General features: G+C 44.1%; 1 protein-coding gene across 1 annotated transcript in view; it reads left to right on the top strand.

Moving 5' to 3' along the window:
• The window catches only part of LOC147635497 (Cation efflux family protein), a 65,695-nt gene extending 50,246 nt beyond the window's left edge, over positions 1-15,449 (top strand). The window contains exons 6-10 of the mRNA XM_086802796.1: positions 8,328-8,397; positions 13,976-14,014; positions 14,189-14,339; positions 14,514-14,600; positions 14,706-15,449. Coding sequence (XP_086658922.1) covers positions 8,328-8,397; positions 13,976-14,014; positions 14,189-14,339; positions 14,514-14,600; positions 14,706-14,810 — 452 coding nt within the window. The 3' untranslated portion in view covers positions 14,811-15,449. The remainder of the gene's footprint in view (positions 1-8,327; positions 8,398-13,975; positions 14,015-14,188; positions 14,340-14,513; positions 14,601-14,705) is intronic.
• The last annotated feature ends 6,881 nt before the right edge of the window (positions 15,450-22,330 follow it).

The following is a 22,330-nucleotide window of genomic DNA, read 5'->3' as shown; positions in this document are numbered from 1 at the left end:
TAGGACCTCTGACACACTTGTTGATACCACCAATGCATATTAAAACATTTAAACATGGCCACAGCCTTAACACATATCCATCATCACTTTGCATGAAAATAAAAGCTGGACAAAACATCCACAAATGCTGAAAATGGAGCTTGCACATGTGACACCGCATAGAGGCCGGAATGGGCCGACCCCCCCCTTGGAGTATTTTATTACTCAAGGAGAATAATATCATGTACAAGCTTTGAGGGCCTTACTCTCCCCACGGGAGATGCCGGATTATCCATATACAAATGCCATAACACAACCCAACACGAGGCAACCAAGCCGGAACATAGGTTGTAGAAATACCAAGCCAATAATATAATCCATATACCTCCGTGTGGGTATTGATTCTTCCCCAAAAACCACGGGTCTTCATGCAATAGAGCTTTAGTATTTCTTCGTGATGGAAGCCTCCAAAACAGTCCCCAACAGCTGGTATTCTTCATGGGCAGCCTTCAAGAGAGAGAGACAGAGAGTAGCCGTCATTAGGGCAGCCTGTAACGGTGGTAGAGGCTAGTGTGCAGCAAGAGAGCCTTCAAGAGAGAGAGGGCTCCAATTTATAGATTTGGGGCTCCCATGAGTGAAAATGGAAAGAGAAGGCTACAATGACAAGTGGAGAGAGAGCCACACAATAGCTGAAGTGACAAGTGTGAGGCCACTTGTCTCACTTTGATCCACTTTCTAACAAGTGTCAGGCCACTTGTCTCACTTTGGTCCACTTTCTTGCCACATGTCCCAATCTAAGAGATGGGTCCTTCCATAAACTTTATCTCAAAAAATATCCCAACTGGTAGACATTCTGTCAAAGGCACTTTGCCAACTCTTGCTATCTGCTCAATTCGAGATGTAATGACGCGAATAGAATTTCCATCGGATTCGGGCCAAAAATAGCAACTCTCCTAAATTTTAGGAGTGTGGTCCTTTGTATTCCAGGATAATTCCCCATTCCCAAAGCTTGTACTTTCCAAATATTTAGACATCTTGGAGTCCATTAGACCCCTTTCATACTGGAAAATGTCCAGGTTGGTGACAGGTGATGAGATCGATGCTTGTGCTGTTGCTTCATGTTGTATCTTCTACTATGGATTTGCTGGATGATGTTTTGATATTGGTGGTGACGGATCTTGAAGAAGTGTTTCACGCCATGTTACTAGCGTGGCACGTCAGAGTTGGCTTTGTAGAGTGGACCTCAGTGGAGCGTTCACATAGCAAGCGTCTACACACGGATGGCAGTACTACTTACATATTTTCTTGGCAATGGTGAAGAGGGGGCAGTGTCTCAATTGGTCATTGCTAAGAGCATGGATGTGTTCTGTGCTGAGCACGAACGATAGGTAAAATAGATTGAGGTCCCCATCTTCGAGTAGCAGCGACACTCCTGATTCTCTTGGGGTTTGCAGAGCCAAGGATGATAGGGAGGTGTTGGCATTCCTACAGCAATAAGATTATACTCCCCCCATGTGCTTTCAGCCAGAGAGAGGCATGTGGGAGGTAGAGGCGGGCTGTCAAAAGCTCCTGATTGGTGCATGGTGACCCATGAGTTGGAGTTGCAGAGCACACATCTGGCTGGAACAATTAATTTTGTGTAGCAGCTATGGACTTGATGAATTCTAAAATTCATTGTTTGAGGTTTTTTCACATGGACTATTGGACCTGATGTGTTCACAATTCATTGTCGAGCGAGTATGGACGTGGATGAGTCTACAATTCATCATTCATCCTTGGGGTTCACTGCACACTTGTGTGGGAACTAGGAGTTAGTATTTTCCTTTGGTGCTCAAGATAGCATTTTGCTATGAGAAAACATGTTGGCAGGCGCATTCTCCGCGGTGTATCCAGTAACTTGGAATGCTAGGGTGTCCATAGTAGCATCTTTATCAACTTGGTTTCTTTAAGCAATTATGCACACTATGAGTTGCAGAGGGGGTGTTAGAAATGTGCATCTTATATGTGGGGTGGGAACAAGGGCTTGCTTAGTAGTTGGATGAGTCACCTTTCTTGGTGGTTGTGTTCATCTAGGAAGTCATGCTCTAAGCCTATATAAAGGCAACCCATTACTTATTTGTTAAAATCATCCATCATCTATTGCAAGTACCAAGCTGTTGTACCTCTTGGCTACTCTAATACATTATTGACATTGTTCACTGTTGCTCTCTCTCAAGTGTACTTCCGCACATAACACCTCCTTGAAAACACCTCTTTCTGTGTTTAGTTCTCTTGAGAAATCCTATCTTGAAAGCTCTTCCTTTCTTGGGTCAACGCTCTGGGTCTGGCACGACCCTAGGTGATTCCCCCTTGGCCTTTGTTGATGCTACCATGAAGTGTGCCCATGTTTCCCCGATCTGTGCCCAACTTTGCTTGTACAGAAGCTACAAGATGGGCTTGACGTGCCTCTTCGTGAAGCTTTACTTGACGTGTTTCTTTCTCGCGTCATCGACGGTCCTCTTCTCCTACCTAGGTTAGACCTAGGCTAAGACTTTTGCATGAAGAAATGGGGCAAAACCCTAAAAATGGAAACCCTAATTTGGTTTTTCCACTTTCCACATTGAATCTATGGCTGAAAACACTGTTGCTAGGGCTTAACTCATACAAAATACAAAAACGTTAATTTTGGCCTGCAAACCCTAATTTCAGAAACCCTAATTCAGCTTCTAGAAAATGCAAGCTAAGGACTGTCCTAGGGCGACCTAAGCTTTGATACCAATGTGACATGTGTTGCGGAAGCTTGTCTGTGATTAATGCTAAGCAAAAGACATTAATGCTCTAATACCAATGTGACATGCGTTGCGGAAGCTTGTCTATGATTAATGCTAAGCTAAAGATATTAGCAAACATACAAATGACAAGGCAGACGTAATCTACTGTATATTCCAGACATAAATATGTACAATGATCTTGGAACTTGACTTAGATCCGATTCATGCATGCTAATCAACGTGCATACAAAAGTTTGCTGATTCCACAACTTGGTCGTGCTCTTGAGATGCTTGCCTTCTTGCCTAGAGCTGCCTCGGGCTGTCTCTATGCGAGGGTTCTTCAAACACTTGTGAAATGCACGGGAGATCTATTTGATTTCCGCCTTTCCATGCTCTTTGACCTCCTTTATATAGGGATAGGATGGAAAGTCGTGTTCAGGTCAGTTTTGCTTTTTTGATCTACATAATAATGATGAAGAAGTCATATTTGGTCTCCAAACTGTGACCAAAAGGTGTCCCATCCACGGGCACATGTTCTAGGCACCTGGAGGGCCTCAAAGTCAGGTCCAAATCTGCCTCTAAATCGGCCCATACACTTGCTAGGAAAGATACTCATGTCCTGAGCATCGGGATAAACGGATGCACATGACATAATAGTTGAAGTAACATAGATAGATCCATGAGATTATCCGACGACATGACATGCCCTCACCATAGCCACATTTACCATCAGGAGTCTTATAGAGTCACGTTTCAGTGTTAAGTTTTCAATTAGTATTTTAACTTTTTCCATGGCACTGTATACCCAACTATTCATGGTCTCATAGGCCCTTCGGGTCTTTTGTAGACGTTCATAGATGGAAATGGTAGCCATCAAGAATGCTGAGAAGGAAGAAGGGGAGATCAATGACAACACTCTCACGGCCATCAAAGAAGAGATCTCCAAGGAGATCACAAAGGACATGGAGGGAAAGCTCGAAGCCAAGCAGTCAGGATGGGTCGAGGTGGTGAAGAAGAACATCCGTAAAGAAGTGAGGGAGGAAACTCAAAGGGAAGAAAACCAAATCATTCACACCACCATTGAGGAGGAGAAGATGAGGCATGCCCGCCGCCTCAACATTGGAGTCACAGGTATAGCCGAGACACCCGACTCCACTCCCGAGAAAGATGGACAGCTTCTATGCATGAAGCTCGGCTACAAGGAAGAGCACCCTCTCCCCTTCACCAAAGCATGGAGAGCTGGGAAAGACTCAACACGCAAGCGAGCCCTCATCCTACAGTTTGCAGGAGAGACGGAGAGGGCCACATTCATGAGGAAGAGGGTCATACTACGGGGTTTAGAGGGAGCTCCTATTTTCTTGGATGATGATCTCACGAGGATGCAGCTTGAGCATAGGAGAACTTGCATGCCACGAGTCTTACACGCGAGGAGAGAAGGCAAGAAGGCCTTCTATCGAGATGGTCGGGTCATCATTGATGGCCGGCCCATGGATTAGCGGTTTGGGGCCTATGGGACACAGACCAGGCCACTGACAGAGATACACATAGCAGTATGGAACTGTAATGGTTCACTATGGGTGCAGCCTGGACAACTGGAGCATGTTATGGTGGGGAGAGACATCATACTTCTGACAGAGACACATCAGAGCCCAGAGAGAGGGCTACCTCGAGTAGAGGGATTCCAGTGGGAGTCAGCATACAGGAGGACCACACGCCAGGGTACCTTGAGAGGGTCGGGGGGAGTAGCAGTCCTATTCAGACGGGAGCTACAGGGGAGACTGAGAGTGGTAGCACAGGATCCAGAGGCCAGATACATGTGGATCAGCTTACAGCTCTCACAGGATAGGGTTATATACATAGCTCTATGTTACTTTTCTCCATCAGGATCCTCCTATGTCATTACAGAGGACATGCCACAGGAGGAGGAGATAGGAGCCTCGCCATACACTTGTCTGTCAGAGGAGATTATGCATTATTCTACACTAGGGGAAGTATTTCTTACGGGCGACTTCAATGCCCACACACAGAGCAGACAGTGTGAGGTGTATGACTATGATGACATGGAGATCCTCCACCCTGTGGATCCAGAGGAGATAGGGGCTAGTCGGGCATCAGAGGACACTGGACCAGACAGAGGACATTATGGGGACCACTTACTAGAGTTGGGAGCCAGGCATCGTCTCGTTATTTATAACGGGATGCTACAGTGGCCGGGATCAGGAGGGCTGACATGCTTCCCACATGGGGGTCATACACGGACCGGAGGCACGGTGGTAGACTACATTATGGGGCCTTTGGAGGCATCACAGCTTGTCACCTCATTCTCCATTCCACCTCGTCCTATTGGGGCAGATCATACATACTTGGCATTTTCACTAGCCGGATCACCAGTATCACCAGCCCCCCACATACCGACGCCACACACTACCATCTACTTCACACATGACATGGCAGACATATACACTGGCAGAGTAGAGGATGGGCTCCTACTCATGGATCCCCTGGCATCTATGGATATCATTACAGCCCAGCTCGCATCACTCTTACACACGGCTGCATTACAGAGCTTCCCACATCGTGTACACTCAGGAGAGCCTGCGAGACCTGGGACTATGCCCCAGAACAGATGGTATGATGACGAGTGCAGAGCCCTATACTCATGACTCCGCATACAGAGAGCCTTGGGAGCCATCACAGAGCAGGAGTCGAGGAGAGAGATGAGGAGACTTACTCGCCGCAAAAGGCGGGCCTTCGCAGAGATACAGGAGCTAGAGATCTTTCATTTCTTCATGAGTAGAGATAGCCCTGTCTCATGGCGGCACTTCAGAGAGCCCCGGACCCCGACACCTATTGCAGACCCACAGACATGGCACACATATGCAGAGGGTCTATACCATGCCCCACAGCAGCCACCTATACCTCAGCCACAGGAGCCTCGACCTACCACAGCTAGCTTCTTTACCCACTCGATGGTACAGGAAGCTATCTGCCGCCTACAGCATGGACGGGCCGCCGACCATATGGGCCTGGAGGGTGAGCATCTCATATATGCAGTAGATTCTTTAGCTCCTTTTCTTGCACACCTGTTTAACAGGGCACTAGCAGAGGGTTTGCCTGCGGAGTGGACGATGCACACCATTGTGCCGATTCACAAAACAGGGGATATGCTCGATCCGAGCAACTACAGGACGGTTATGGTTGGCCACATGCTGGCCAAACTCTATGGTGCAGTGCTGGAGCAGGAGCTTAGCTTATATGCTGAGCGAGCAGGTTTACGCTCATCAGGGCAGGCAGGCTTCAGGAGAGCTTTCTCTACCACTGACCATGTATTCACTTTGAGATGTATGATTGATCAGGCCAGAGTGAGGAAGAGAAAGCTCTATTGCTGCTTTGTGGATTTCCGCAAGGCATTTGACACAGTACCACGAGAGAGGCTCTTTCAGCGCCTGCAGTCTCTTGGCATACCAGCAGATATGACATGGGGCATCTATGCATTATATGAGCAAGTTTTTGGGCGAGTCAGATGTCCAGGAGGTATGTCTGAGACTATTGCTAGCACCATTGGTGTGAAGCAAGGATGCCCACTTTCCCACAGGGATGCACCACATATCTGTCTCTCTCATAGTGAGAGGAACAGAGTATTGAGACAGGATCTATGGCAGCTCTATACACGAGAGACATGGATATCACCTACACAGCCTCTTCCACCGAAGATGCTATACTACAGAGATCACTTCATGAGTATCACTGATGATGGATTTATAGAGAGGCCTAGATACATGGAGGGCTTTTTACCACACGGTTCCCGAGTGGCTATTGGTCAGCTCAGAGGTTCATCACACCGATTGGAGATTGAGACTGGCAGAGCAGCACGGATCCCCCGAGAGGAGAGGGTATGCAGATTGTGCAGAGAGGAGGTGGAGAGTGAGGAGCATTATGTATGCAGATGCAGAGCATATACAGCCATCAGAGAGAGATATCCCATTTTATTCAGAGAGCCACATTCCCTACGCCAGATCTTTGAGACAGCAGACCAGCGCATACTGGGGAGATACATTCTAGACATACAGCGCCACAGAGAGACATTATTACAGGCTCAGACAGCTCCAGAGGGGGGGCGACAGACACAGATTACTACATTTTTTCAGAGATCCATACCCCTCCCAGCCCCTACACGGCAGGGAATTACTCTCCAGAGAGCAGAGACACTTAGAGCCCGCAGGAGACAGAGAACACCTGGCTTTCGGACACCACGCCTATACCAGAGAGAGATGACAGAGATCAGAGCTCAGTTTCACAGAGAGGGTGCGGAGCGACTAGCTCGCTTCAGAGCACACCCAGGCATGTTCTTCAGGGAGCTGTGGACACCCCCTTCACTGATGTATACCATTTTATACCCCCAGTATGGTACAGGATGGAGCTAGCTAGGTTGCATATCATGATTGTATACTCCATGCATATAGCTTTGCATTCTCCTAGTAATAGAGCTCCATCCCCTGCACACCCAGATTCAGCTTTTTTTTTTATTCAGTACTTTTCCATTTTGTTGGGATGACAGAGGATACCCCATACAGGTACTCCGATTTGTCTCATAGGCCGAGTTCGGTCTTTTGGAAGACGTTAATAAAATCTTTCTTTCTTTCTTTCTTTCTCTCTCTCTCTCTCTCTCTCTCCCTCTCACACACACACACACACGCGCGCGCGCGCGCACACACACTCTCACTTACTCATGCACTCCCTCACTGACAACTGAGGTATGAAGAGATGATATTTTCACTCTAAAGGAGAGAAGACTCCCGTTCTAATAAGGGTGTGAGATATGTGGTACGCCATCCATGGGATTTGGGATTTCCATAGGACCATGTAGGCCTTAAGGAGTTCAACAAACGAAGAGAGTTAGTAAGGTAAACAAAGACTAATAGAGTCTGAATGGAAAAACTGTTGTTCGTGTATAGATAGACATAGGATTTAGCTTACTTAAACAGATAAGCTCTTAATGAGGGCTATGAATTTCAAGGTCAACCATCCACTTCTGTTGAGCAAATCTTGTGTAGCAAAGCTTTTGGTGCTACCATGAAGATGTAAAACTTTTTGCCTATCCTAGCTTAATTAGGCCAGCCAGACAAGCATGGAGCTCAAGAACATAACACCTTCTTACACATTTTCTAGCAAAGTTCAAAAGCCTCGGTAGTTTTGGTGCTTAGGTCCTTGACATTGTTTGCTTTTTTGAACACAAATGCTCCATCAGCACTTGTAGTGTACGTTCTTCAATGAAAGAGATTTCTCATCTAATATCATGTGTTGAAGTGGAGATGTGGTGGTGGTTAGTTTACCAGAACTAAGAACACACGTAAAGTATCTTCCTCTGCCAAGCTTGCTCTTGCGAAGTTGGTAAAAGACGACTCCCAAGAATAGTGGAGTGTGTAAATTGCTTGCATTGTGCATTGGACCAATACTATTAAATTCAAGATGCAATTTGGTAGAGTCAATAATCATCTGATGCTTATCTTTATGAGGGAAGCTTGAAAACATGTTTATACATTTTGCATGTCAGTTTCTATTATGTATAACCCTTCTCTTTGGCTGGTATGTGTGCAGCTTACAGAAAAGCAGAGGACATGAATTATCATTCGATTTTTCTGCATGTTCTGGCTGACTCCATTCGTAGGTAAGGGAAGTATGAACAAACATGACATAACTAGACCCCCGATTACCATGGTATGTATTGGAATGAACTGGTTACCTTTGAGAGACATGCTGTAAGGCCCAGAATCACACCCAACACACCCGAGTCTAAACTACTGTCTGTATTATGTACAAGAAATAAGTAATACAACTGAATCTCTAGTACAATGGATATGGCTGAGTGAAAACGTCCTAGCTAGCACTTCGCCTACAGAGAAACACTCTAAAGTCCAACATTGAGGAAAAGAAAATCATTATGATGATTTGGCTACCACTGTTTTGCCGAGTACTTCTTCCATGCCTCATGAGAAACGAACTTAGTTATTGACGCTTCTAAAGCTGTTGGGATGAGTGCCGTAAGGCGGTGTTGAAGGATTGATTCCTATGGAGTATTACCGTGAGCTAAAGCAACAATGGGAGCGCTTTGCCCAGATGCAGGGTGAGCAGGTAATCGATTCCCTGGCACATTTCTAGAAGCTGCAGGTCTAGGATTTGCCAAGGACAAGCCTAGCTATGGGATCCATGGTGGGTGGGTGTGCGAGAGAGAGAGAGAGAGAGAGAGAGAGAGAGAGAGAGAGAAAGAAAGCTGTATTAACGTCTACTAGAGGCCGAACTCGACCTATGAGACAATCAATGTACAACTGTCAATGTCTTCTGCATGTCCAAAAAAAAAGGACAAAATGAACATGAAATAAACTATGAAAGTACTGAGCTAGTGGGGGGGTGTGATGGATGGAGCACTACTGCTAGAGGCTCAGTATGCAACCTATATGCGTAGGGTATACAAGAATGCAATGCAGATCTGTCTAGATCCAACCGTTACCATAATGGGGGTGTAATATGTGATACATAGGCGATGGCGAGGCAAAAATACCTCGGAGCATGATCTCCGGGTGTGAGTGTAAGTGAGCTAGCCGCTCCTGGATATGGTGCTGATGTCGAGCCCGTATCTCTGTGATCTCCCTCTGATGTAGTCTGGGAGTCTGGTAGCATGGTGCTCTCGGTCTCCGTCTGGCTCGGAGGTCCGTAGCACGCTGAAGTGTAACCCCCTCGTGTCAGGGTAGGCACTGGGATAGATCTCTGGAAGAAATCAGTGAGCTGGAGCTATGTCTAATTGTCAGCTTTGTGTCCGTGCATTGAAGTCCCCCATAAGGAGGACTGCCCCTAGGTTGGAGTAGTTAATGATCTCATCTGAAAGGGCTGGATATGGTGACTCTCCCAATGGCCGTGTGTCCTCTTCCTCACCTCTACTCTCCTCTGCTATCATGGCATATCTCGATCCTCTAGGAGAGAAGTAGCATAGAGCAATGTGTAACACCCTGTCTGCTGAGAGCTGCAGTCTAATCCACATGTATCTAGCCTCCTGGTCATGTGCTACCACCTGTAGGCGCTCCTATAGCTCTTGCTTGAAGAGTACCGCTATACCTCCAGATCCTCTCGATGTGCTCTGCCGTGTGGTTCTTTTGTATGTAAACTCCCAATGATAGCCCTCTACTTTGGGTAGCCCCCTCTTTGGGCTCTGGTGCGTCTCTATTAGTAGTATGATGTCCCGTCCCTCCATGACCTCCTCCATCATCCCAGGATGTGTCCAAAGTGCTCCATTGTAGTTCCAAACTGCTGTGTGTATCCGTGAATCTGGATCCTTCATAGCCGATGTCCCATAAGCCGCCTGGCGCTAATCGGTGGCCTTGCCATCGATGATGACACGGCCATCGCGATAGAATGCTCTCTTACCCTCTTTCTGGGCCTGTAGGACTCTCGGCATGCATGTTTTCTTGTGTTCTATCTGCATCCTTGTAAGGTTGTCATCCAAATAGATGGGATCTCCTTGTAATGCTCGTAGAATCACCCTCTTTCTCATGAAGGTGACCCTCTCCGTCTCTCTTGCAAACTGTAGGATGAGGGCTCGCTTGCGTGTTGAGTCTTTCCCGGCTCTCCATGCTTTGGTGAAGGGGAGAGGGTCCTCTTCCCTGGAGCCGAGCTTCATGCATAGAAGCTGTCCATCTTTCTCGGGAGTGGAGTTGGGTGTCTCCGCTATACCTGTGACTCGAATGTTGAGGCGGCGGGCATGCCTCATCTTCTCCTCCTCAATGGTGGTGTGAATGATTTGGTGTTCTTCACTTTGAGTCTCCTCCCTCACTTCTTTACGGATGTTCTTCTTCACCACTTCGACCCATCCTGATTGCTTGGCTTTGAGTTTTCCCTCCATGTCCTTTGTGATCTCCTTGGAGATCTCTTCTTTGATGGCCGTGAGAGTGTTGTCATTGATCTCCCCTTCTTCCTTCTTGGTGTTCTTGACGGCTACCAGTTTCACTTTCAATGCACTCACCTCCTCCTTGAGTGCCGTGTTCTCTTGTTCGAGGTCCGTGACCCGTGCTTCGAGGGCCATGATGAGCCGGTGTAATTTGTTCTCCACCTCATTGAGGTTGGAATCGGATGTCTTCTTGTTCTCCTTGATTACTGCCTTCATTGCCGTCTCGAGGGCCTCGAGCTTCTCTTGGAGACTCGGAGCCATTCCTCGAGATCACTCTGCAGCGCTTCCCACAGAGAGAGAGAGAGAGAGAGAGAGAGAGAGAGAGAGAGAGAGAGAGTTATGTTGCTGCCTTGGGGGCGTGACAAAGGGTCGGTGGGATTAGGGAAGCGAAGGGACTAGCGGGCAGGGTGCACAGTGTGGACAGAGTAGCAAAGGTGGGTGGATACGAACAGGGAGAGGCCACCAGCGCGTAGCGCGAGCTGGCCAGCACAGCAGGCAGGGTGCATAGTGCGAGCAACAGCAGAGCAGCGCGCCAGGCGCAACACAGTAGGGGGTGCGCAACACAGCGTGGACAGGGCAGTGTGAGCAGAGCAGCACGAGCGGGTGGATACGAACAGGGAGAGGCCACCAGCGCGTAGTGTGAGCGAGCCAGCACAGCGGGTAGAGAGAGAGAGAGTTGTATTAATGTCTTCAAAAGGCCAAAATGTCCTATGAGACCAAAATGTTATATCATATCCATGGAATACATCATCATGGTACTGAAAGTAAAACTATAAGAAAATATCCGTAAAAAAACAAAGAGCCTCAAGCTCTTGCATCCACCAAGAATATCTCGCGCAAGGCACTGCAACATGGCACCTGATTTCGTAAGGCGGGAGAAAGTCTTGTGGTGGTGGAAAATGATGGCTCTGATCCTCCCGAGGTGACGTGAGCTTGGACAGCGGCCACTATGTCGGGGATGTCAGGCTTTGCATAGCTCGGTGGTTATGTCTAATGTCACTCCTCTCGACTGGGCTCCTGCATCAGCTTGGAGATTGGGGGGAATGCGTGGATCTGCTCTCGGAGCCCTAGTTTGGACGAAGTTAGTGAGAGCTCTCAGGCAGGTGCAGCTGATCTGGGCCGCAGTAGGGATTCCATGTGTCTACGAAGCTCTGGAAGAAAGAGCCCTATGCATCTGGTCTGGAAAATCGATGATCCTAGAGAGTGGTCCAAATTCCTCTCGGAAGAGATACTCGAACCTCGAATGAGAAATGTCTATCCATGTAGTGCGGGTGTATGATGAAGCCGTCCTCTGTCATGTGAAGAAGGTCTCTGTAGAAAGTCATCTTCATCCCTAGGGTTTGGAGGGGTGGATGCCAGGTCCTCTGAGTATCGAATCTCACAATGTCCTCCTTGATCACCCTGTTCAGTTCTGTGTGGCTGAGAGCAAAGGAAGGGGCATCTATGCTGTACCAACGGTGGAAGTGGCCCCATCTGCATGTCATGCATACCAAACCAAGTGCTCACGTGTGGGAGTTGTCTAGAGATTCTGGTGGGGAGGGACTACGCGAAAGAGACCGTCGGAGATGCGAATGACATCTCTCATGGCGACTATGCACAGGTGTTGAATGACGATTGTCGGACCGGGAGAGAAGCTCGTCCAGTACACCTTTAATTGCATCCAAAGGAGTGAAATACGCTCCTCTGGAATGTTTCGCCACTTCATCCTCAGAATTTTCATGCCCTTGCTGAAGAGCACGAGCCTCGTTAGATTCAAAATCCGCAACACTAGGCGCTCGGGGTGGTGACTCTATCCGATCGAGATGGTTAGACATGGTCCCCATGTTTGCTTTGAGATTGTGAAGTGAATTTGCAAGCTTTGCGGGCAGCGGGATCCATAACAAGTCGCCCGAAATGTGGATAAAGAATGATGATGGGGAAGGGTGAAAGTCTTTCATATTGAGAAAGGGTGGGTGGGATAAGCGCGGTTACCCTACACTTCAAATACTAATGACTTTTCCTAAACCCGGACTTGTGCCACTCCTTGAGCCTAGGGACTCTACCCTATCCAAGCAGTCAAGGTGCTAGAAAAGAAAAATGTTTGCAGGTTCAGTAGGCTCTGATACCAACGTAGAACTCTTGTGCGTATGTGCTAGGGTTTTCGGAGGGAGATAGAAGAGTGCGGCGGAATCACACACCACACACACGAGTGACAGAGTCCTATACTACTGTCTGTATTATGTACATGAAAGAAGTAATACAAGTGAATCTCTAGTACAATGGATGTGGCTGAGTGAAAACGTCAGTTGCAGCCTTGTGACCTACTGTACACTCCTCGCTAGCACTTCGGCTACAAAGAAACGCTCTGCAAAGTCCCAACACTGAGGAAAGCAGATGATTATGACGATTTGGCCACCCACACATATATATGCATCCATATGCTGGTTGGTTTGTTTTACTGCTGTCCAGGTCTCGACCTTCCACGTGGCATGTGCGCCTGCCCACGGGTCTGTCTTGTGTGTACCACAGGTGAGATGTTTCACAGCTCACCTGCCTTCCCTGTGGCCACTTCTTCGGGCCCGGTTTGACATCTCTTGGGGAGGTATCAGCCCGGGCTCATATGCAACAGGAGGATCTAGCGGTTCTCCTCCTTGACTTTGAGAAGGCCTATGATTGAATTGATTACCTTTCCGGCTTAGAAGCTGTGGCTATCAAGGTGTTTTGCCTCACATCAGGTGCCCGGATGTAAACAGGCAGAAGCTGTATGGTTTTTGAGTGGGGCCCTCTCCTCTCTGACTTGGTGACCAACTGATGTAATCCCCGGTGCTCGAGCCGCCTCTGTGGGGTAAGCAGGTTTGGCCAGTTGAGGTGGGCCAATGGGACATCCCACTGTATATTAGCAGCTTATGCATGGCTCTCTTGTTCAAGAGACTCCTGCAATAAGTAAGGATGTGCTGAGTGTCCTGTGACGACTGCTGTAGCCCCAACTCCATAGGGTCTATCTCTGTAAGCACGACTTGGTCTCCATGAAATTCATACATATGCATGTGCTACCAGGCTGTGTGTGCATTGAAGTCGTTGAACAGGAGGATGTCTCCCTGTGAGCAAACTCCTCTATATCTCCAAACAAAGGGGGGTGTGGTGGCTATCCAGCTTGCACAACAATTCCTGTGCGAAGGCATGGGAAGTAACACACTGCAAGGCCTAGATAGCTAATTATCTCATCATCATAGTGATCATGTGGATACATGTGTGTGTGTGTGAGAGAGAGAGAGAGAGAGCGAGAGAGAGAGAGAGAGCACTGATATTCCTTTAACTGATCTTGTAGTGCTGGACTGATTCTGGCATCTTGGTTGCTGACACTAGGGTAAGGGTTTTTCAAGCATCGCCCTTTAGCTGTTGTTAAATGTGTGTTTTCCAGATTCTTGTGTCACTCTGTTTTATCCATCCAAATGGATCGTATCAATTATTTAGCCTTAAAAGCTGTGTTTTGCATTAGCACTTTTTAACGTCTCTCCCTTTTCTACATGGATGACTGCAGGGTTAACAATGCAGAAACACTATGTTTAGGTTTAGTTGCTGTTGCTGTCTTCCTTGTGGTGATGCCACTTTTCAAAGCAACAGCAGGGGTGCTGTTACAGATGTCTCCGGCAAGCATATCAGCATCAATTCTCCACAAATGCCTCAGACAGGTAAATATGCTATAGATTGTACTTCTGTCAGAGTGACGCTGCTACATATGGTTGGTCTGTGCTTGATTATAGCTTTATCAGCTGCATGTAAAAGCTAGGTCAGTGTCTTAAAAAGGGAATTTTACATAGATATAAGATAAATATTTCCGTTTTTGTTTGATGCAAACTTGCCAGGTAAAATCCTTTGAAAATGTTCTGGAATCTCAAGCTCGATTTTGGGAGATGGTTCCTGGCTTTGTTGTTGGAACACTTCTCATACGGGTAACAGCTATTAATACTACTACAGGGTTTCATATTGCAACCTTCAGTTTTCTTCAAGTGCATATTTGTCCATGGAATTTGACTACTTATATTTTAAGCATGTAGGTGAAGGCAGGCACAGACGAGCAAAAGGTGCTCAAACATGTGCACAGTGTCTATAATGATATTGGTATAAAAGATCTCACTGTCCAGATTGACACACAGCTATGATATACAGTAAAGTTGAATTGGTGCTAACGAAAGCTTCTTGGCTGGCAAATAAATTGATGTAGACCTGTGTATGGATGTACACGAGAGAGAGAGAGAGAGAGAGAGAGAGAGAGGGAGACATGTTACACCTACAGCATGAAGTCCTCATGGAGGTGCCGCCGCATATTGGTACTTACACCATGAAGGCTTTTATTATTTTGGAATTGGCTTCTTAATGTGCAGTAATTTCATAAAGCCTTTTGGAGATGGTTTTGCACTTTTTAGTCACACTGCCACATACCTACAGCATGAAGTCCTCATGGAGGTGCCGCATATTGGTACCTACACCATGAAGGCTTTTATTATTTTGGAATTGGCTTCTTAATGTATAGTAGTTTCATAAAGCCTTTTGGAGATGGTTTTGCACTTTTTAGTCACACTGCCACATACCTGTATGAGGTTATTGAATTGCACGTCAATTCTATTTGGAATATGGTCAAGCTCACCTGAAGTAGCTGTATGTCTGCTGGTGCTCAACATACATTGAGATGAGACTTGACTTACACGTCTATATATACTTGATCTGTTGTTAAGGATGTGCCTAGAATTGAAGGGGCATTGTGTGCAACTTCATCTTAAAGTACTAGACCATATTTGATTTATTATGTACCTTCTTATATTTCTACAAGCTCATTCTATGATTTGATGTCACCCAAACAAAATTGTTCTCACCAACACAAAGCCGGCTTCGGTTATACTTGCCATGATTCATACACGTCTTATTGTAGAGAGAAAGATTTTATACGTCTTCTAAAAACCAAAAAACGGCCTATGAGACAAAACTTGTGTACATTATCATCATGTCTCAATAGACATCAAATGGATACGAAGTACAAAGTACTCTATAATGTGGAGATAAATCACATACAGGGTTGTGGTTAACTACTATGGGGTGGGTGGGCGTAGGAGAGGAGAGGAGAGGAGAGGAGAGGAGAGGAGAGGAGGATGATATTAACGACCTCTGGAGGCATATATGACCTAAGGGACCGATACAATCGCAATACATCATTTAACGATTGAGAGTCCACCGAGGAGCTATAAGGCTTATAAAAAAACAAAAAGAAAACCTAGAGTAACGTGAGTCAAGCATCCACATCCGAAAGAGGAGAGTATCGATTTAGGAGTATGAAACTCTTGAACCATGGCCTCATTCTTACGGAGGATTGCCCACTTCACTCGTTTGTGTTCCACTCTCATCTTCTCTAGCTCTGCTCCCTTTTGCTTAAGTTGTACTGTCTTACCTCTGAGCATGATGCATGGATACACACTTCACATGAGGGAGGCATTGATTGGACAACTCACTACATAGCTACTGGAGTGAAGTAGTAAAACACATGCAAAATGATGATTTCGCGAAAGAGATTAATCCTTGCACATTTGGCAAGATCCTATTAGTTGTACCTTTGATCAAGTAGATATTAGTGCTCACCAAGGACTACCTTGACAATCCATTTTTTGTTTGGGTTTATGTTCTCTTAGTCTAGTAAGCATACTTATGCATCTTAGACTTTCAAGAAAGGAGTGAGCATATAGAAATGACGGGCATATGCAGTGAGTACTTTGTCTTAAGCAAGATGGGACTTTCAAGAAAGGAGTAAGCATATAGAAACGACGGGTACATGCAGTGAGTACTTTGTCTTAAGCAAGATGTGTTTCAAATTCATTCATTGAAGAAAGATTCTTATGTTTAGTCAAAATCATTTTGGCATGTGATGAAGGTCAACCAAAAAAGTGTTGACCCGAGGCCTTTTTCCTTGTATTTAACATGAATATTTTGAAAATCAAAGTTTATAAGGCTTTGAAGAGGTGCGCAAACGATGTTTTTTTGGGCACTCATGAGAATGTGTGCAAGGTATTTTAAAGTTTATTTTTTCCAAAATCTTGACAAAGTTTTCTTTCTAGCCTTGAATTTTTTCTCTCTTTTGTGTGTGTGATGCAGGGGTCCACTCCACTCCACTCCACTCTCTCTCTCTCTCTCTCTCTCTCTCTCTCTCTCTCTCGTATTCTCCATTTCATGATGAGATATGCCATGGACATTATTGTATCACTTTGGTCTCATAGGTCCATTGGGTCTTTAGTAGACGATATATATATATATATATATATATATATATATATATATATAGGAAAAAAGGGTTGGAAGAAGTTTCTGAGCTCTCTCTCTCTCTGTCTCTCTCTCTCTCTCATTCTTCTCTACTCTATGCAGAATTTGTCCCCCCCCCCTCCCCGCCTCTCTCTCTCTCTCTCTCTCTCTCTCTCTCACACACACACACACACACACACACACACGCACACGCACATGCACATGCACACACCCACACACACACACACACACAAACACAATGTCAATCACATTGCTCATGCATGTCTTGTCATTAACATAGGGGATTACTCATCGAAGGAGTCTTTCCTTACAACGTAGAGGGCATATTAGGGAGGGTGTGTTAATGCAAGGGAGGTGGAGGTGGAGGTGGAAGAGGGTGTGGTAGGGAGGTGCTTGTGATGCAGGGAAGGAGGGGTGGAAGAGCGGAGGGTGAAGTAGGCGTGTACATGGTTCTTTTTTTAAAAGATTAATTAGTAGCCAAGATTAAGTGAGCAAGTAATAAACATATCATTGATAAAAGAGTGAAGAATATACTAGTTCTTAAGATTAGCAGCTATTGGTAAAATTAATTTTTGTCTTAGTTGCTTATTCGTATACACATTTATCTTTCATACATGCATGTAGGTTGCATCACACGAAGATATAGGGGCCCAAAGTTTGTACAAAATCTATATTCATTAGATTAGTTATGTCTTTTTGGTTTACCTTTGATGTTAAGGTTTTTGGTAACCTTAATTATAGAAATATTATTTCATAACTGAAATGTTGTACATTGTAACTCTATCTTACATAATTGAAATGTTGTACATTGTAACTCTATCTTACCTCTTTCTCTCTCGCATCGAAAATAGCCACATAGCCTAGCAATGTTTTGTCTTGATGGATTAGCAGGGTAGTTCGTCCGTCCGTCCCTCGTTCTTTTCGTCTCTTTCGCTTGTCTCCACAATCAAAATCGCAGGTTGTTTTTGTGTCCTACCATCCATGCCTACAAACCTCTTTTTGTGAAGGGTATAGATCTCTCTTTCTACTGTGGAGAAGCTATACGGGCATGATCAAGAAAAACAAAGATGTGTCTACAAGCGAGTAGCTATGTGGGAAAGGCCGATAATAGGAGAGGGTGGGGACAGGAATGTTTGGATGAGGAAGGTGTTGGTTGCAAAGTGATAGATGGGGAGAGGAGCTTTGATGAGGAGAGGGGGGGAGGGGAGGGAAGCGTTGTGTAGGTTTTGCACCTTGGGAGCAACCTAAGGTTAAGCATTGATTAATTAAAGCCCAAAGTGGGTTAATTATTGCCCGATAAAAAGGGTAAATATAAATAGGACAGGAGGATATGAATATAAGAATATGGCACCAATGCTTGAAAAAGTCAATAAAATGATGATCCCCTAATAGTTTCTATTTGCATACATTCACCCATATGCTTTCTATTTGCAATCCTATCTATTTAAGGTAATAAAATAATGATCCCTCCCATATCGTTTCTATTTGCATGCATTCACTCATATCCTTTCTATTTAAGGTCCACAATTCTCTATAAAAAGCCTCAATGGGCTCACTCAACAAGTAGGAGGAGGGAGAGAGAGAGGAGGAGAGGTAGGGCACCGTAGGCGTTGGAGAAACTCATCTCCTAAGGTTGTATTAATTAAATGCCACATCAATGGCATTTAATTAATAGATATCAAATAATTTTGTCTGAATATACTTATCAAATAGGACACAAGGATACAAATAAGAATAAGATACGCAAAATATGCTAGGTCAATAAATAATTCTTCCATATGCATAATTTGTTTTTCAAAGCAGAAATACAATCTTAGTTGCATTTTTGTCGATCTATAGTTGAAGAGGATTATCGTCTACTATAATCCATTAAATGCCACTGGTAATTGCATGCGGATTATCAGTCTCCCATTTTGTTTTTTCTCCTCTTTTCTTCATCAAATCGTTCTTAGTTTTCATCTTGCATGCGTTTTGTCTGAGCTCATCTTAAGGTCATTTTGAATTCTCACATATATGTTTCCAAAAGCCATGCCAACAAACACACCAATTTGCCTTTTGCATTTCTATTCCCATAGAAACATCTTTAGCAATAATATTATGTGAAACATTTTTATAAGTGAACACTTTAGAGGAATAGCCCAACACGTCTAACATAAGAGCCTTAGGCCTAAGCTCTTCACGGTCCAGTGTATGCTATGGGTATCCTGTGGAGTATCTCTTAACCTTGTGTGAAATAGATGCATACTCAAGATTCTCTAATCGACCCTTACTATGGTCTCTAGAGAAGTAGATAGACATATTAGTTGTATCATCATTATGATGCTCGATGTGCTCAATGCCATCCTTGCCCTCAAGAACATGTCCACATGATCCAACTCACACAACACCATCACATACATCATCACATACATGTGTATCATCTTGTACACGTGTATCAATATTATTATATGTGTGTAATACATCATGTGTATGTATATGAGATACATCATCATCATCATCATCTATGCCAATGCTAATGTGGTATATACATCCTCAGTAATATAATCATGACTACTCAAGAATGTAGGACACCTGAATAAGCAACCGTAGGAATCATCCCAACTGAGAAAAACCGACCCATCTATCTCTAAGAAGTATCTTAATGACCAACAGTCACGGGATCGCCAAATGTGTAAATCTCTCTCATCCCATAGATGATGAACATATGTAGTCAATAAACTCTACAACTCCATCCTCCATCTATGGCATGAGTGGACTATCTCCTCATCATGAGGAGTAGATGATGAAGAGGGTAGTCCATATGCAAATATTTCTCAATAGAAATCTAGCATTACACATGCATCCCTAATCATCAAGTGACGGAATGATATTGATGACAATGTGAGAAAGGACCTTTTAGTTTGACCATTGGACGTTTAGTATGATAAGTAGTGCTAAGATCAAGGAAAGTCCAAAATATTTCAAAAAATGACGTCTAGAATCAAGAAGGAAACTTTATATCTCTATCACTCACCACAATTCTATGGGGTAATCCATGTAAACGAAAGATCTATCGCAAGAATATTCTTGTAATGTGAGGCAGTGAAGGTCTTCTTTTATAAGATGTGCAACCTTTGTAAATCTGCCACGACTATGGAATCATATCCAAAACTAGAAGACAATCCAATAATGAAATCCATACTAATGCACTCTCCCATCTCATCATTAGAATATCCAAGGAATGCACTTTTTCATGCTACTCGACTCTTCCAGCTTTAACCTTTTGGTAAATAAGGCATTGATAGACATGATTCAATACATCCTTGCCCAAAAGAAGTTTTTGTTAATTGATGTAAAGGTCTTCACATAACTAGGATGTCCAATGATTGGGCTATCTCATGAGCCTCAACTAAGATTCTATTCTTGAAATTCCCTTCGCTTGGGACACAAACGATCGTTGAAATACAAGCATCCATCTTCAAATTTATATCCTTGAACATTGTTTATTTCTTGGATAGTTTTTCTTTCTTGCATCAACAAGGTGATAGTTGGAGCAAAAAATACATATATCCTAATGTTTTCTTTGATTTCTATTGGGAGGAATTTCGATACGACTGTTATGGCAAGTAAGGAAACTTTTTGACTTAAGGCATCTATTGCGGCTACATTTTCTTTTCCAAATTTATACTACCCGATTTCAAAATCAAACTCTTGCACTATCTGCACTCATCTTCTTTGAGACATAATGAGACCACTCTGTGTAAATAGCCATTTAAAACCCTTGTGGTCTATTACCAATGTAAATATTCATCCGAGAAGATAATGCCTCCATATTTTGAATGCATAAGTGACTGCTAAAGTTTGAAATCATCAACTGCATAATTTTGCTCATGGGACCTGACCTTTCTTAACTCATAGGCTACTGGCCTTCCTTCTTGCAAAGCCACTTGCATCAGTAAGACTCACTTCAAAAGGCTTATTAAATTGTAGCAATTTCAGCATGGGATTGGTCACACCAAAGTAGTTTTGAGTTTATCGAATGCACTTTGGGACTCGGCATTTAATGAAGGTTTTATATTTCTTTAGAAGAGTCGTCATCTGAGGCAACACAATTTTGGCATATCTTGGCATGAATATGCAACACCACCTTGTCAATCCAAGAAAACCTCGAACTTCCTTTATAGTTTTTGGTTTTGGTCAATCTATAATGGCTTGTACTTTGGCAGGGTTAGTTGAGATGCCATCCTTAGGTGCAATAAACCCCAAGTATTCCATGCAATTAGTGAAAAAATGCATTTACTTTTCTTAGTAATAAAGAGTTTATGCTTCCTGAAGACATCCAGAACTTTTCGGACATGCTTTTCATGATCAACTTCATTCTTAAAGTAAACTATGACCAAAGAATACTAGAACAAAATCATTGAGAGGTTCCCGAAAAATTCTTGCATTAGTTAGTTGAAAGTTGCAAGAGCATTGGTCAATTTGAAGGGCATAACTCTAAACTCTCATAGTGCCCGTATATCTGGTATTGAATGCCATCTTTGCTCTGTCTTGTTTCTTGATTCAGATCTGATAATACCTAGATTTCAAATCAATTTTGGTGATCTAAGCACCATGTAATCGATCTTAAAGTTCATCAATCCTAGGTATCGGTTCTTGACAATGAACTGATTTAGTTCTCTATTGTCACAATACACAATATTAGAGTTTCGTCCTTCTTCCTTTGAAAGAGAACTAGTGACCCATGGGGATACACTAAGCTTGATGAAATGCTATTCTAATAGTTGCTTTAATTTCTCCTTAAGTTCAATTGCTTTAGGTATAACCATCTTATATGCCCTTCTTGCAATTGGCTCAACTCTGGGTACACATGATTCACTTCTCAAAGTGGGGGAGTTTCAGTCGATTCCTCAGGAAATACATCTACAGATTCACTTAGACATTCAGGTTTAAATGAACTTGTGTCTTTCGTGGTAAAGTTGAGCTTAACAAGGTAGATTGTTTCTTTTTTCCTGATCTCGTTCATCATTCTGGATGGCTTTACCAATTGTAACTTTGGAGATTCGTTGACTTGAAGACCTTGGCCTTATTTTGATGAAGATCCAAAAAAGAAATGGCTCCCTTATGGTAGTGTATATCTACTTAATTCTGAGTAAGCCAATCCATTCCAAGAATTTTACCATGGTGGAGTTTCCATCTAGATTATCTATCTGATGGTGTGTGAGCAAAAGTCTCCCACTGGCTAATTTGACTTGCATTGGTTTACTCTATTTCTAGTTTATCTCTAACTTTCGCAAGTAGGCAAGCGGAATGAAAGATTGAGTGCTTCCAGAGTTAATAAAAAAAGCACAAATTGCTTACCTTGATAGCTTGCTAGTGCTCAAATGATAGGAAATTT

The sequence above is a fragment of the Cibotium barometz genome, chromosome 9 (assembly GCF_041138505.1).
Source record: "Cibotium barometz isolate CiBa-2024 chromosome 9, ASM4113850v1, whole genome shotgun sequence".
Classification (NCBI taxonomy): Eukaryota; Viridiplantae; Streptophyta; class Polypodiopsida; order Cyatheales; family Cibotiaceae; genus Cibotium; species Cibotium barometz.
This window is presented reverse-complemented; position numbering and strand designations above follow the sequence as displayed.